This window comes from Geotrypetes seraphini, chromosome 10 (assembly GCF_902459505.1).
Source record: "Geotrypetes seraphini chromosome 10, aGeoSer1.1, whole genome shotgun sequence".
NCBI classification, from domain to species: domain Eukaryota; kingdom Metazoa; phylum Chordata; class Amphibia; order Gymnophiona; family Dermophiidae; genus Geotrypetes; species Geotrypetes seraphini.
The window spans coordinates 19,935,217-19,951,744 of NC_047093.1; the positions used below are offsets into that span (position 1 = coordinate 19,935,217).

General features: G+C 44.9%; 1 protein-coding gene across 3 annotated transcripts in view; it reads right to left on the minus strand.

Annotated features, from left to right (window-relative positions):
• ADAP2 (ArfGAP with dual PH domains 2) overlaps window positions 1-16,479 on the minus strand; it is a 33,814-nt gene extending 17,335 nt beyond the window's left edge. For 2 of the 3 annotated variants that reach the window (XM_033962261.1, XM_033962260.1), the window contains exons 1-4: window positions 16,176-16,479; window positions 8,924-9,054; window positions 6,733-6,824; window positions 178-263 (exon numbers count right to left, since the gene is read on the minus strand). In XM_033962261.1, coding sequence (XP_033818152.1) covers window positions 178-263; window positions 6,733-6,824; window positions 8,924-9,054; window positions 16,176-16,359 — 493 coding nt within the window. In that variant the 5' untranslated portion in view covers window positions 16,360-16,479. The remainder of the gene's footprint in view (window positions 1-177; window positions 264-6,732; window positions 6,825-8,923; window positions 9,055-16,175) is intronic. The other variant, XM_033962262.1, reaches the window with a different exon arrangement.
• Window positions 16,480-16,528: the final 49 nt, after the last annotated feature.

Here is a 16,528-nt window from a genome sequence, read left to right on the forward strand (position 1 = left end):
AATTTACATACAAATCAGACTTAAGTACAGTTTTGAAAACGTAACTCGTTCTTAAGCCGGGGTCTATACTTTTGGTGCCTAAGCTAGATGCCAGTTTATAGAATTGCCTTTATGGTATTTAATGTGCCAATCCCACCCTCACCATTCTATCTTTTCATGGTTTCTCTGGTCACTCACCTGCTGAGTCTTTACACTCGTCCGTTTGGTCTGCAGTAAATTCTTGTCTTTCATATTTGGCTCTTATCCACTGTTCTTTCAAAACCCTTGAAAGATGGAATATTTATCAAACTAAGGTTAGTCTCTGCCATACCCAAAGTTCAGAGGCCTGTCCCAGAAATGCCAAAGTTACCCAGTTCCAGGCTGGAGATTTTGGGATAGTCCTGGATTTCTGACCATTCTGTTCTGGAGCATTATGGGATTTGCAGTACTGATTTCAATTAGCAGTTTCAGGCCCTAAAAATCCTATACTGCTTTGGGATGCAAGTTTAAAACCAGAATTGGCTAAAAGGTCTCCAGTCTAGAACTGTGTAACTTGGCATCTTTGCTATTCACTTGGTTTGCACTTTCTGCTTCTGTGAATCACGTTCCATTTATCTGCCTTTTGCTCAGTAATAGCCAGTAATTCCATGTCATCGAGAGATTCTCTATTGCTCTGTACTTTTGCACTAATTTCCTTCTCGTTATTTCCCTGCAAAATCACGCCAGCAAAGGAATTAGTAAACCACGATGGGGCTATTAATGCTGACAAAGAAGGTATGCATAATTTTAGCCACATTAAAAAGGGGCATCCCTGAGTCAGTGGAAAATGAAACATACCTGAGGGGAAATATTTACAAGTAATTTTCAAAAATATATGCGCATAGTCAACATGCATAGTCTTACTGGACTTAAAATTGATGCAATACTTTTTATCTGCAAAATCACATGATCTTCACACTGTTGTATCAGATGCTGAAATGTAACTTGCTCAGAAGGAGTAAATGGGTGTGCTATAAACTGTGGCATAGCGAGAGAGAGTGGTGCCCCACATCACCATGCCATTCGCCCCTCCCCTCCTCACCACCGCTTGGGCGTCCCACTCCCTACTCCCAGCGTACCTCTTGAAATGTTCACCGGCACGAGAAGCATCTTCCACTTGCTACTTGTGCCGGCCTCATCTCTCTTCTGATGTCACATCCTGGTCCTGCAACCAGGAAGTGATGTCAGAAGGGAGCCAAGGTCAGCACGAACAGCAAGTGAAAGATGTAGCTCGCGCCAGTGAACATTTCAAGAAGTACACTGGGGGGGGCAGAGAGAAGGAGAGGCACTGGTACTGGTACTGGCACTGGTATGAAGACAACGTTTGGAGCAGTTTGCCCCCACCCCATTCTATACTACTGGCTATAAACATATTTTAATCAGTAAACATGGTATGAAGATAGGCTGTGTTTTAACTTCAGGTTGATTTCCTCATATTTAAAAGTACATAGTTGCCATACAAGTATGGACTTGTATTGAAAAAACATCAACAAGCCCCTGCTATACAGCTGTTTCTACCATTATGAATCTTAGCACTACACTTCTCCCTCCGTGTTCGTGGTTTCAGCATTCGCGGTTTCGATTATTTACAGTTTTTAGTTTGCTGGCTCCTCCCCCAAATTACATCAGCTTGCGTAGAGAAATCGCTGATTCCAAGGATTGACAGAAAAAAACCCACTGATACCCAGCACTTTCTTCACCGTGTGTTGCCTCTCCTTCAGGAACAGGCCAGGTCTCCCACCATGTTATTTGCGGTTTCACCATATTCACGATGGTTTTTAATAGAAAACAGCGAATAACATATGAAAAAATTATTCACGGTTTTTCTGTATTTGCGGTTCTGTTAATCCCCTATCATAAGAACATAAGCAATGCCTCCACTGGGTCAGACCCGAGGTCCATCGTGCCCAGCACTCCGCTCACGCAGCGGCCCAACAGGTCCAGGACCTGTGCAGTAGCCCCCTATCTATACCCCTCTATCCCTTTCTTCAGCAGGAAATTGTCCAATCCTTTCTTGAACTCCAGTACCATACTCTGTCCTATTACGTCCTCTGGAAGCGCATTCCAGGTGTCCACCACACGCTGGGTAAAGAAAAACTTCCTAGCATTTGTTTTGAATCTATCCCCTTCCAATTTTTCCGAATGCCCTCTTGTTCTTATATGTTTTGAAAGTTTGAAGAATCTATCCCTCTCTACTTTCTCTATGCCCTTCATGATCTTGTAGGTCTCTATCATGTCTCCTCTGAGTCTCCGCTTTTCCAGGGAGAAGAGCCCCAGCCTCTCCAATCTTTCAGCGTATGAAAGGTTTTCCATGCCCTTAATCATTCGTGTCGCTCTCCTCTGGACCCTCTCAAGTATTGCCATATCCTTCTTAAGGTACGGTGCAGGCGCACCATTGCCCGATACAATGGTAGGATGGCTTCTTTTGTTCTGGTCGTAATACCCTTCTTAATAATACCCAACATTCTGTTTGCCTTCTTCGCGGCTGCTGCGCATTGTGCCGTTGACTTCATTGTTGTATCCACCAGTACACCCAAATCTCTTTCAAGGTTACTCCCCTCTAATACTAATCCCCCCATTTGGTAGCTGAACATTTCCCTACATTGAAGTTCATCAGCGAATACGGAGGGAGAAGTGTACACTGGAATGAAGTGAGGGTTGGGGTTGTTGGGAGGGGGGAGGTTTAGTGCTCAAGGGGCTCCAATTCAGGTTTTACACTGATACACCTAAGCACAAATATAGTAATCAGCTAAGAAGTGGCTTAGTGGAGGTGAGTTTGATAACAGGGGTTTGTGGCTCTAAGAAAATGCAGGTGAGCACAGGAAGGAGATAAATCACAGTTCACAAGCATATTTAGAAAGATGTCCTGCAAAAGCTGAAGGCTACAGGGCATCCTGTAATTAGATACCAACCTAAGCACCTGTGACTACGCGCTTCACATTATTTTCACTCACATTTCTGGTTCCTGTTTCAGTACGTAAACATTTGTATATGCTCAAGATACAAGATAAGTTCTTTCGTTTTGGACACAATAGTTCCCTCTCCTGTTGCAGTCAGACATTGGATTTGAAACAGAGTATATTTTGGTCTGTCTGTAATCTCTGGACCGGTTAGATAAGGGAAGTTTACAAAATAGAAGGGGGTGCTGAAAAGTTAAGACTAAAAGGATGTTGAAGATGAAGTAATGAGGCAAATTGGAAACAACCACAGAGAATGAAAACCTCACTGTTCTGGGTTCAGTCACAGGATGGCAGAAGCCTTCAATGTCAAAATATGCGTATATCTACTTTTGGCTCTCTTTATAGCCTCCTGATGCTATATTGTGCATTTAATTTCTGTTGCTTAATTTTCTATCATTTTTGTAAAAAATAAATAAAGAATATACAACAGTAAAGGTTTCTTTTTTACTTATCCTTTTAATGCAGTATCTCTAGCATGCCCCAATGGGACCCGTTTCGCCCAAAAAGGGCTTTTTCAAGGGTTCGTATGAGAGCTCCCGTCGGGGCATGCTAGAGACACTGCATTAAAAGGATAAGTAAAAAAGAAACCTTTACTGTTGTATATTCTTTATTTATTTTTTACAAAAATGATAGAAAGTTAAGCAACAGTAATTAAATACTCAATATAGCATCAGGAGGCTATAAAGAGAGCCAAAAGTGGATATACGCATATTTTGACACTGAAGGCTTCTGCCATCCTGTGATTGAACCCAGAACAGTGGTGCTGAAAAGTTCTCAGCCCAACCAACTTTCTAAATCGCGAGTGTTATTTTGCCACTTTAGGTGAAAGGAGTTTTATTTTATTTTGCTAAGTGTCATTTTGCAGAATTGCAATGCTGTGTTTTGACATTGTTTCAATCATTGATCGAACCACGTCAATGAAAAGTGTGGCATTTTCAACTGCAGAACTCTGAGCCGTCACGAAGTTCTTATTCCTGCAGAAGAAAACTCCAAGGGAAATCCATGAATATATGATGCAAACATTGAGTGACAGATGCCCGTCATACTCCACAGTGAAGAAGTGTGCAAACTTTCAGTGTGGAGATTTCGAGACCAAAGATACAGCAAGGGTCTGGGAGGTCTCAAGCGGTGTCAGCTCCTGAAATTGTAGACCATGTCCAAAGACCTGATTTGGGCAGATTGGCGATTATTGACTAAAAACAATTGCTGAGACACTACAGATATCCAGGGGAATGTATTAGGTGTAAAAGAGGACTACAACAGAAGTCAATCCTTGCTGGTTACAATACCGCTCTCAGAGATCTGTGCTGTCCTCACACAATAGTGTTTGGAACCATTTTCACAGGTAGAAGATATCTTTCATTGAGTCGGTATTTTTTATGCAAAAACCACAGTCATGCAAGCTCATATAAAGTGCTAGGTACAATAAATAAATAACTTTTTTTTAAAAGAATAAATATCCAGAGACTTTTTGCACTTATCTTATAAAGAGCTGGCTTATGATTCTCGGTTGCTCATAATATGGCTGAACGCCCTACGGGACCCGTTTCGCCACAAATAAAGGGCTTCTTCAGGGGTCTTTAGTTAGAAATGTGCTACAGTATGGGTATTAACACAAAATGGCGCTGGGTTAATACCCATACTGTAGCACATTTCTAACTAAAGACCCCTGAAGAAGCCCTTTATTTGTGGCGAAACGGGTCCCGTAGGGCGTTCAGCCATATTATGAGCAACCGAGAATCATAAGCCAGCTCTTTATAAGATAAGTGCAAAAAGTCTCTGGATATTTATTCTTTTAAAAAAAAGTTATTTATTTATTGTACCTAGCACTTTATATGAGCTTGCATGACTGTGGTTTTTGCATAAAAAATACCGACTCAATGAAAGATATCTTGTACCTGTGAAAATGGTTCCAAACACTATTGTGTGAGGACAGCACAGATCTCTGAGAGCGGTATTGTAACCAGCAAGGATTGACTTCTGTTGTAGTCCTCTTTTGTGTTGGTTGGATTTGATTTTCATTTTGAGGACTGATTTGCCTACTATAGTGAATGTATTAGGTGTGCCAAGTCAGCCAATGTATTAGGTGTGTATCAGTCAGCCAAGTGGGTGCCCAAAAGTTTGAATGCTGATGAGAAACAACGTTGAGTGAACACTTCCAAAATGATTTTTGCAGCATTTTCAGCGAGCTGGTGCCAACTTTTTGGAATGACTAGTTACTGTCGGTGAAAACATGGTTACACCACTATGATCCTGAGACAAAACAACAGTCCATGCGATAGTGGCACTCAGGTTCTCCAAGGCCAAGGAAATTCAAGACTGAAAAGTCAGCGGGAAGGGGCATGGCCACAAAGTTTGGGGTTCAGGAAGGTGTTGGAATGACTGACTATCTTCCAAGAGGGCAGAATACTGCTGTAGCTTGCTGTGCCGATGAAAGGAAACTTTGAAAGAAAAAAGGAGAGGGAAGCTGTGGAAAGTATTTCTCTTTTTGCAAGACAATGCACCTGCACCTGTTGCCCATCGTATTACTTTTAAAATTTTACTTTTAGTTTTTAAAACATTGTCTACAAATGAACCCCGATTCATTAATAGATTATTTATTCCACATAGTACGTCACGTTCTTTAAGATCTACCAATCAAAAACTCCTAACAGTTCCATCACTAAAAGTCATTGGAACTCGTCGCCCTGATATTTTTTCTGTAATGGCCCCACAATTATGGAACAGCTTGCCCCAGTATCTTAGAGAAGAAAATGATCTGAAACAGTTTAAAGGCAGTTTGAAGAGTTTCCTTTTTAAAGATGCGTTTAATTTATAAGCTTAATTAAGGATTATTATCAAATTTTTCCTTTTTTATCTTTTTATTTCCCCGATATCTCCCCTACCTGTTGTTTTTACCATTTATGTTCTCTTTTATATATACGATTGTAGTTCCACCCTTTCTTCCCCCGTGTATCTGTTAGTTTGTATGACATTATTTATTATTTTGTATGATAGTGTGTCAAACTTATGTATCCTTTTATAATTAATCTGATGTACCTATTTTTTTTATCTGTAAATCGCTTAGCAAATTAAATTAAGCGATTCAGTAAGTCAAAAATAAAAATGATGGATGTTTTTGACACAGTTGGGGTTTCTTTCAGTGCATAAACCATCCACCCTCCTCACCAGATCTTGCTCCATCTGTTTCCAAACCTTAAAAAAAGTTTGAAAGAGTGACAGAGGTGACCGCAGCAGTGGAGCAGTATTTCAGTGACCAGAAATCAGAGTATTTTTTTGGAAGGGTTACAGAAACTTCAGACACGATGCGCCAAGTGTGTTGAACTTAGGGGCGAATATGTGAAATAACTTATAAGTTTCATGGCTCCACGTCATTCCCTTCTTGGTTGGGCTAAGAACTTTTCAGCAGCTCCTCGTATTGTGATGTCATAGTGCCTCATTCCACCAATGCCTAAGAGCCAACCTCATCAGTGATGTCACAATACCTTGGTTTCCCTAAACATATGCCCATTTACTAGATGTGTTTGCCTCATTGAAACGAAAAGTGTCACAAAAAGTGTGGAACAACTTGTAAGGTTCATGGATGCATGTCATTCCCTTCTTGGATGGGCTGAGAACTTTTCAGCACCCCCTGGTACACAGGTCCCTGTATTTCATCAGTGATACAGGGAATATCCCAAGGAAAAGGCAGTAGGTTGAGGTTTTTCTTCATTCCCCAGGAACACCTTCTAATTGGAAGGATGCAGTGACTCACATGCAGTCCACGGCCTGAGGCCTGTAATAGTAGAGGGGAACAACAGCCTCATACTTGGCTCTGGCACCGAGGTTTCCGTGTGCTCTCATATACTGAAAGACACAAGCGGTGCAAAATTACTTCACAGAGCCGAGTTAGATAACACAGAAGAATGAAATGAAGCAAAAGAATGACAATAAACTTTTAGTTCAGAAAATCGTAAGGGCCTGTTTACCAAGCTGCATTAAAATACTGCATTGCTCTGCCATTTTACCGCAGGAAAATTCCCACTAAATCACAGCACTTAGGTCCTCTAGTTTAGTAAATACCGCTGTGGTTCTCAATGTATTGTTCATTCCTACCTGCATTTAAAATCCCTGGTGGGGTAGAGGGACATGTCCCATTCACTCCATCCAGTTAGTGAATGTGTAAACAAATGTACCCAACACTCGACAACTCCCCACCTCCATCTCAATTCCTTTCTAACTTACTGGGCCAGAAGCAATGGGTACATCAGCAATCCCCACCTGCTCTCCCACCCCTCTAGCACCATTTCCCAGTCACGCCATTATCTATTAATTTTACTGGAAATCTTATGTGTTTCATTTTATATAATTACTAGTCTTTAAGCCCGTTACATTAACGGGTGCTAGAAAGCAGCCCCCTTTCCCTCTCCCCCTCCAGTTCCTCCCTGTCTCTCCGTAGCCCCCCTTCTGTCTTCCCCCCTAAGCAAAATGATCTGCCTCCCAGCACACCCCTCCCCCCCGAAGCAGCTCCCTTTCCCTCTACCCTGCCAATTCCTCCCTGACTGTCTCTCCGTGGCCCTCCATTTTTTCTCCCCCCCAAGCAAAGCTATCTACCTCCCAGCACACCCCTCCCCCAAAGAAGACCCCTTTCCCTCTGGCCCTCCAGTTCCTCCCTGACTGTGTCTCCGTGGCCCCCCCTTCTGTCTCCCCCCCAAGCAAAGCTGTCTGCCTCCAAGCACAGCCCTTCCCCAAAGCAGGCCCCTTTCCCTCTCCAGCTCCAGTTCCTCCCTGTCTCTCCGTGGCCCCCCTTCTGTCTCCCCCCAAGCAAAGCTGTGTGCCTCCAAGCACACCCTTACCCCAAAGCAGGCCCCTTTCCCTCTTCCTTCTTCCCAGTTCCTCCCTGTCTCTTCATGGCCCACGCGATTTTCTCTTCTCGCGGTCTGGCCAGCTCCCCTAGTCCCTTGCCACCGCCGCCACCCCCTTCCTTTCCCGCGGTCGACAAACCTCTTGCCTCCAGCAGCCGCTGCAGCACTGTAAACACGTTGCTTTGCGGCCTCTACTGCCCCGATTTGCTCTTCCGTGTCCCTGATGACGTCATCAGAGAAACGGAAGAGCAAATGAAGGCAGTAGAGGCCGCGAAACAGAGTGTTTACAGTGCTGCGGCGGCTTCTGGAGGCAAGAGGTTTGTCGACCGCGGGAAGGGAAGGGGGTGGCGGCGGTGGCAAGGGACTAAGGTAGCCGGCCAGACCGCGAGAAGGGTGGGCTGAGAGGAACCCGGGACCGTGGCAGAGGCTCGTTGCACAGTGTAAATACAGTTGCTCAGTGTGAGGCTTCCTTCGCTCTTCCGGGTCTGCATTCCGACTCCTCAACGCGCCAGCCTGAGCCGGCATAGGCGGTTGAGGGTGGAAGGTTGTGGTCGGAGTTGCTAGGCTGCAGCGGATGTGTGAGTTGCGAGTGTGGGTCCTGCAGCGGCGCGAGGCGGAGACGGAGAGCAGGCTGTGGTGACGTTGTAGGCGCGCATGCGCACTCGTATTTTCCCGACGGACCAGGGAACATGTTTTTTTTAGTGCGCATGCGCGGCCTATCATTTTATTATATTAGATTTTAGTTGACCGTGTCATTGTTTTTGATTTCTAATCGATTATGTATGTACATTGTAATTGCTTAGATTTTTTCTTTTTCTTTAAGATTATGCAGGCTGGACATTTTAGAAAGAAAGAAATACCCCACCAGGAATTTTCACAGCTGGAATAAAGGGGAAAACTCAAAAGGCTGACTCTTCTACAATTGGCAGACCCAGGATGGGAACCCAGTATCCTGCATTAGCTAGATTGTTATGGAAGCGATTAGGTCCCCTATGATGTATTTTTCAGTGCATCAAATCTACCTGTTCCGGAACGCTGCACGACTTAAAAAAAAACCAGAAAATGAGGCAAGCACCAACGCAACTTCTCCTGGTCTCTTACCTTTACAAGATCATCATCCCAGAAGTCCAGTCGGATAGATTTGATCTTGCTGATCTCGGGGAGATTACGATGAATGCCCGAACAATTCAAGCAAACAAAGATGCCAAGTTTATAGGATGCCCAGTCCGGATCTAAAAACATAGAGAGGGGAGATATGATATGATAGAGATGTTTAAAAACTTACGTGATGTAAATGCGCACAAGTTGCGTCTCTTTCATTTGAAAGGAAGCTCTGGAATGAGAGGGCATAGGATGAAGTTAAGAGGTGATAGGCTCCGGAGTAATCTAAGGAAATAATTTTTTATAGAAAGGGGGGTAGATGCGTGGAACAGGCTCCCAGAAGAGGTGGTGGAGACACAGACGGTGTCTGAATTTAAGAAAGCCTGGGATAGGCACGTGGGATCTCTTGATCATGATGGGACAAAACCCGGATCATTTGTCAATTTGTCTGTTCTATGATAGAATATTTTAACACAACACAGAATAATGCACTTTAGCAAGTGTTTAAATGTTTAATACAAAAAAAGAAATTCAGCAAAGAGAGCAAGAACAGGTGTATTTAACAGAATAAAACCAAGAGATGAAGTTAGAGGAAGTAACTTAGCAAAGCATTTGAAGTTTTGCTGTTTCAGCCAGGGTATGCCACAGTCCCCCAGTGGAAGAACTGGTGGATAGGCTTAGAGAATGCTTAGCAGTGTAGACCTAAGAATAAAACGGGGACCGTTTACTGCGGTAAACCGTGGGTCACCGCAGTAAATCTGCAGGAATGGAGACATTTGCAACTGGTTTACCACAGGAATGGGGACAAGACCTTTCACCGCCCTGCGGGAATGGGGACAAGACCTTTCACCGCCCTGTGGGAATGGGGACAAGACCTTTTACCGCCCTGTGGGAGCGGTGAAAAGTCTTGCTCCTTTGGTAAAAAATTATGCCTGTGTCAGACTCGACATCTCCTCCCCAGTTCCTCTTGGGCCTATTTTACCTTCAGGGACCAACCATGCCATGATGAAGACAGAAGGAACCCAAAACCAAAGCCTGAGACCAATGTGATTTGAAGAATAAAATTACTAGACAACAAAAGGTAGAAAAAAATTAATTTATTACAATTTATTAATTTATTAGAATATTTCAGTTTTGAAATATGTATCCTGCTAGAGCTGCTATTAGACTTAACTGGGGACCGCAAAGCCCAGGCTGTGCTTCTTTAGCTTCCAGCTGGCTTAGGGCTCTCTCTCTGACCAGGGGGCACTTGCCCTAGTTGCTCTCCCCTAACACTATTCCTGCCATGTGTGACTAAAGTATTCTGTTCGCTTGATTTTTCTATGTAGCATTCTGTAGTAATTTGGTTTGTTCAGTTTTCACAATAGTGGAGGGGATATTTGTGAAAGGGAGGGGAGACGGGAGTTTTGTTGATCCCTGCTCTGTATTATTTGTGTTTATAAAATGTCTTTTTTTATTCTTTAATAAAATAAGTTCAGTATAAAACCATAACTATTTGAGGCTTGTGCAGATAGGATCTGACAGTTTGCAGGGCAGGGACGGAGACTGAGCTCGTGGGGATGGGGCAGGGAAGGGGACTGAGCTCGCAGGGACGGGGACAAGCTCACGGGGACGGGGCAGGAACGGTGATAAATTTTTTCCCCGTGTCATTCTCTAAATAAAACCTGTGATATTATTATTGGAGGGCGCAAGGGCAGAGACTGCAGGAACCTTGTGCACGTCATCTGCTCCCTCATTCGATGTGTCTCCCTTACCTCACCGTTCAATCAGATGAGAAGTTTAGAAGGGGCTGTGTCTCTCCTTACGAACTCTGCTGAGAACCTAGAAGGTCTTTTAAAAAAATGTTGTTTCTGGATGCTGGCACTGTCATCTTGAAGCTGGGACATTGGATCATTTACTGATACTTAAATTTTGGAGGTCCATATGGGATCAAGTGAACAATATATTGGAAAATCCAGTGGCATTAACGTATGATACCATCGTATTTGGCTAAAAGTCAAATATCTGTTTGAAATAACAAACTTCTCTTTATAATGACAGGGGCTGCCATACAACTCATTTTGAGGAATTGGAAGGACTGGGATAGGTTAAATTACACTTTCTGGTGGGAATCTCTTTGTTTTACTTTTAAAATGGAACGTCTGATGGCTACACAACAGGGAAGGTACAAGAAATTGATGGAGGTTTGGGAGCCACTGACTAAGGGCTTCTTTTATGAAGTCGCATTAGCGGCTTTAGCGCACGCACCTTTTTAGCGCACGCTAACCCCTGTGCTAGCCGAAAAACTACCGCCTGCTCAAGAGAAAGCGGTAGCGACTAGCGTGGCCGGCAAATTAGCGCACGCTATTATGCGCGTGAAACCGCCAACGCGGCTTCGTAAAAGGAGCCCTAAGTTTTGTAAGGAATGCTATCTGGCTTTATTTTTATTGACCTTTAAGCTTACACATCGAGGGGGGAGGGATCTGCTTTGGAATTGATTTAGGGATTTTCTTGATTACTAGGTGGGAGGGTGGGAGAAAATAGTTATTCATTAATGTAGGTAAGTTTAACGTACTTTCCTTTTTATATCATATGTACATGTATTATTTGTTTGCACAATTGAAATTTGGAAATTGAATAAAGATTAAAAAAAAAAAAAAAAGTTGTTTCTGGAAGTGCAGATGCTTCCCTGTATCAGTTTACAGAAATAATAACAGGGACACATTTGGCTGAAACTCATCACTGATCTGTTAGTATCATTGTCTGTCGCTAACCAACATTTTTTCACAGAAACAAAGCAATCTATTGTATGTGGCGGATTTTGACATACACAGACAGCAGACAATGCAAGTTTTGTACGAGCACATCTGATAACCTTTTCAGGCTCATCTGATGCCCTGTTGTTTTTTTTGTATAATCTACAAATTCAAAAAAATTATTGTCTTTAAATTCAAAACCAAAAAAGCTTCTAAAGTAGTCATATACAGAAAATAACACCATATCTTTCAAATAAATATCTCATGGGTTGCAAGTGCAGTTAAAAGCCAAAAATTAATGTGCACCTATGTGTTTCTGTAAGTCAATGTTTTCATGCCTCCTTTCACTGGTTGGCAGGCAGAAAGCAAAGGGTTGGAGTGAAGGGCCACTACTCGGACTGGAGGAGGGTCACGAGCGGTGTTCCGCAGGGGTCGGTGCTCGGACCGCTGCTGTTCAATGTATTTATAAATGACCTAGAAACAGGGACGAAGTGTGAAGTTATAAAATTTGCTCTGTAGCAGGGTTAGGACCGCGGAGGAATGTGAAAACCTACAAAGGGACCTGAACAAACTGGAGGAGTGGGCGAATAAATGGCAGATGAACTTCAATGTAGAAAAATGCAAGGTCATGCATATAGGGAAAAAAAACCTGATGTTCAGCTATAAAATGGGGGGGATTAGTACTAGGGGAAAGAAACCTTGAAAAAGACTTGGGTGTGCTGGTGGATACAACAATGAAGTCAATGGCACAATGTGCAGCAGCCTCAAAGAAAGCAAACAGAATGTTGGGTAAGAAGGGTATTACAACCAGAACGAAGGAAGTCATCATGCCGCTGTATCGTGCGATGGTGCGCCCGCACCTGGAGTACTGTGTCCAATATTGGGCACCGTACCTAAAGAAGGACATGGCGATACTTGAGAGGGTTCAGAGAAGGACGACAAAAATGATAAAAGGTATGGAGAACCTTCCATACGCAGACAGGTTAGAAAGGCTGGGGCTTTTCTCCCTGGAAAAGCGGAGACTCAGAGGAGACATGATAGAGACTTTCAAGATCCTGAAAGGCATAGAGAAGGTAGAGAGGGACAGATTCTTCAGCCTATTGGGAACCACAAGAACAAGGGGGCACTCGGAGAAAAAGAAAGGGGACAGGTTTAGAACCAATGCCAGGAAGTTCTTTTTCACTCAGAGGGTGGTGGACACCTGGAATGCGCTTCCGGAGGATGTGATAGGACAGAGTACACTACGGGGTTTTAAAGAAGGATTGGATAAATTCCTGAAGGATGCGGGGATTGAGGGATACAGATAGAGGTAGAGATAGGATTATGAAAGGGTATAGATAGAAGCTTAAAGGGGAATAAAGGGTTTTAGACATCATGGACCTGATGGGCCGCCGCGGGAGCGGACTGCTGGGCGCGATGGACCTTTGGTCTGACCCAGCGGAGGCAACTTCTTTATGTTCTTATCAATTTGTGTTCATGTCTCACTGGCAGTAATTGGAATCAGAAAAGGCTCAGGGATAGTTTGACCGGTGAGCGGTATTGATTATTCGCCACTTTTCGGAAAGAAATATTTGCTTCGCTACAGAACTGAGTCCTTTGCTGAGAATGTGAACGTTGCCCCCGTGTATGACCTTCGAAGCTCTATCACCATGTATGGGTTCAGCCATCCTAGCTCCTAATATCACTTGTATTCCCTTACCGTTAAGATCCCTCTAGCTAAGACCCTGTCGGCTGAAGAACCTTTGCTCTGAGGTTGGTGCCACTTTTGGTCTCAGCATACAGAGGGAGAAGCATTAGGTTCCGTCAGAGCTAAAGTGTCACAGCGGTAAGAGCCACAACCTATCCTAAGACTAAGGGCTCCTTTTACAAAGCCGCGGTAGCAGCTTTAACACGCGCTAACTCCCCGCGCTAGCCAAAAAACTACCGCCCGCTCAAGAGGAGGCAGTAGCGGCTAGCGCGGCTGGCAGTTTAGCGTGCGCTATTACGCGCGTGAAACCGCTACCGCGGCTTCGGAAAAGGAGCCCCAAAAGTAGCAAAACTTTATTAATGCACAAGCTAAGAAAGGAGCCTAGAGGTTAGGGCAGCTGTCTTGGGCCCTGCTGATATGGGTTCAGGAACGGGTTGAACCAAGCAAAAAATACATTTTGCTGCCACAGCTCTGGGGTAAAACGCAGACCTCCCTTAGCTGAAAGGTTTCCTCAAATTAATTATCTAATATAATAAAACGCTAGGCCGCGCTTGCGCACTTCCTATGTGTGCGCCGGTTTTCCGTGAGCTGTAACGACACATAGGAAGTGCGCATGCGCGGCTTACGCTCTGTCCTGCTCCCTGTTGAAAGACGCAGTGTCTCCCTTACAGTAACTTTGCCGTCGCCGCCTTTCCACTCTCTCTCTTCCTCCACCCCCCCCCCCCCCCCCCCGAGGCGGATGTCTCAAATCAAATCAAAATTTAAAAAAAATGGAGACTTTCAAAGGTATGGATGAGCGAGAAGGCAGAGAGTTGAAAGATTCCTGGTCACCTGGGTGGGGGGAGAGGAGAGGAAGCAGAGATGCTGGGCAGGGGATGGGGTCTCATGCCCAATCACTTTAGGCTCAGGCCCACCCAAATGCTGCAACACACGGAAATGGAGGGCAGAAAAGGGGTTGATGGACAGGGGAAGAGGTGCTGATGAACAGGGAGGGGGGGGCAGAAAAATAAAGACAGGCCTACTGCTGGACAGGGGGAGCAAGAAGGAGGTGATGATAGACACGGGGAAGTAAAACAAAGGGAGAAGGGCTTCTGTTGGATAAGGTGATCAGTGATGGGGTGGTGGAGGACACAGGGGAGGTAAAAGGAAGGGAGAATGGACAGGGGGAGCAGGCAAGGGGTGGTAGTGGACATCCAAGGAAAAAAAAAAAAAAAGACAGACAGAAATACAGAAAGCGACTAAGTAGAGAAAAAAAAATAAAAACAGACATACACATATATATTCTAGCACCCGTTAATGTAACGGGCTATAAGACTAGTTATTAATAAGATTGTCAGCACAGACGGGTGGGATCAGAAACAGTTAGAAACTCGGGGCCCTGCACACATGAAATCTGAAACCTCAGCTGTCAATAAATGAAGATTTTCAAGGCCATGCAGTTGAGATCTGGGAAGTCCGCGTTTTACCTCTTTCCTTTTAGAAATCTGGAACACTCAGGGGTCCTTTTATCAAGCCGGTGGGCTAGCGGGTAAGCGTGTAGACATTTCATCGCGCACTAACCCCCGCGGCCGGCTAAAATAACTAACGCCTGCTAAATGCTCATATGTACATGTATTATTTGTTTGCACAATTGAAATTTGGAAATTGAATAAAGATTTAAAATAAAATAAAAAAAAGTTGTTTCTGGAAGTGCAGATGCTTCCCTGTATCATTTTACAGAAATAATAACAGCCACACATTTGGCTGAAACTCATCACTGATCTGTTAGTATCATTGTCTGTCGCTAATCAACATTTTTTCACAGAAACAATGCAATCTATTGTATGTGGCGGATTTTGACATACACAGACAATGCTCAATGCAGGCGTTACCGGCTAGAGCAGTTTTAACGTGTGGTATTACGCGTGTTAAACCCCCTACCGCAGCTTGATAAACTAAACTAAACTAAGCCTTAAGTTTATATACCGCATCATCTCCATGGAAGTGGAGCTCGGCACGGTTTACAAGCTTAAAAAAATAAGAGAGAGGGGAAAGGTTTACATGAGCATATATGTAGAGGGAAGAGAAAGGGGGGTGGGGAATAGTATTATATGGTGACAGGTCAAAAGCGCGCCGGGACAAAGGCGCGCGCAGACAATTGAGCGCAGTGCGGAGGTGCGCGCCGCAGAAGATTACAGTTTTTACGGCTACGATGGGGGGGGCGGCGGGGGTGAACCCCCCCACTTTACTTAATAGAGATCGCGCCGCGTTGTGGGGGGTAGTAACCCCCCACATTTTACAGTAAAATGTGGAGGGTTACAACCCCCCAACCCCCCCCACAACGCCGGCGCGATCTCTATTAAGTAAACTGGGGGGGCTCCCCAACAAAACCCCCCGTCGGAGCCCCTAAAAACTGTAATTTTCTTCGGCACGCACCTCCGTCTTGCGCTCAGTTGTCGGTGCGCGCCTTTGTCTTTCGCGGGGTTGTCTATGAACCGTATTATATATTAGAGAAAAGCCAGGTTTTCAGTTGTTTGCGGAATAATTGAAGGGAGCCCAGGTTCCGCAGCGGGATAGTGAGGTTGTTCCAAAGACCCGTGATTTTGAAGAGAAGGGATTGATAAAAGGACCCCCCCCCCCCCAGAGAACACGGGGTGCTTTCATCGACATAACTGAAACTCAGACCAAGAAATCAAAGAGGAAAAAAAAATCCTCCTTCCTCTTCTGATTCAATAGCTTTGTGCAGATCAGAGAAAACTGCAGATGCCAACTAGAAACCACCACCCTGATCAGGAGTCCTGCCCAAGTATCTGCCCGTGTCCCGGCTTCCCCTCCCCCCCTTGGCCCTCACCTGGGGCTCCGCAGTCGGCGCACCTCGTGTTCCCCGGCATCTTCAGCAACTCCAGCAGCTCTCTCCTGTTTCCGTCCCGATCGGCCATCGCCGATCCCTCTCTCCCCCCGTCCCGGAGAGCTTCTGCTCCCAGAGAGGCGGGGCTGGGGCTGGCAGAGGAAGGCTTGCCAAAGTGGCAACGCATAAGCCCGCGGGGCAGCTGGCTCCGACGCCTCCGTTCAGAAGCACCAAACCAGCTGGCAGCCAGGGCACAGCATCCCGCCTCTGCAAAGGGCCCCGGAGCCCACGTGGGAGCGGCCGGAGGAGTCGCCGGATTTGGTAAAAGACGGATCCGGATCCTCTGCAGCTGCCGG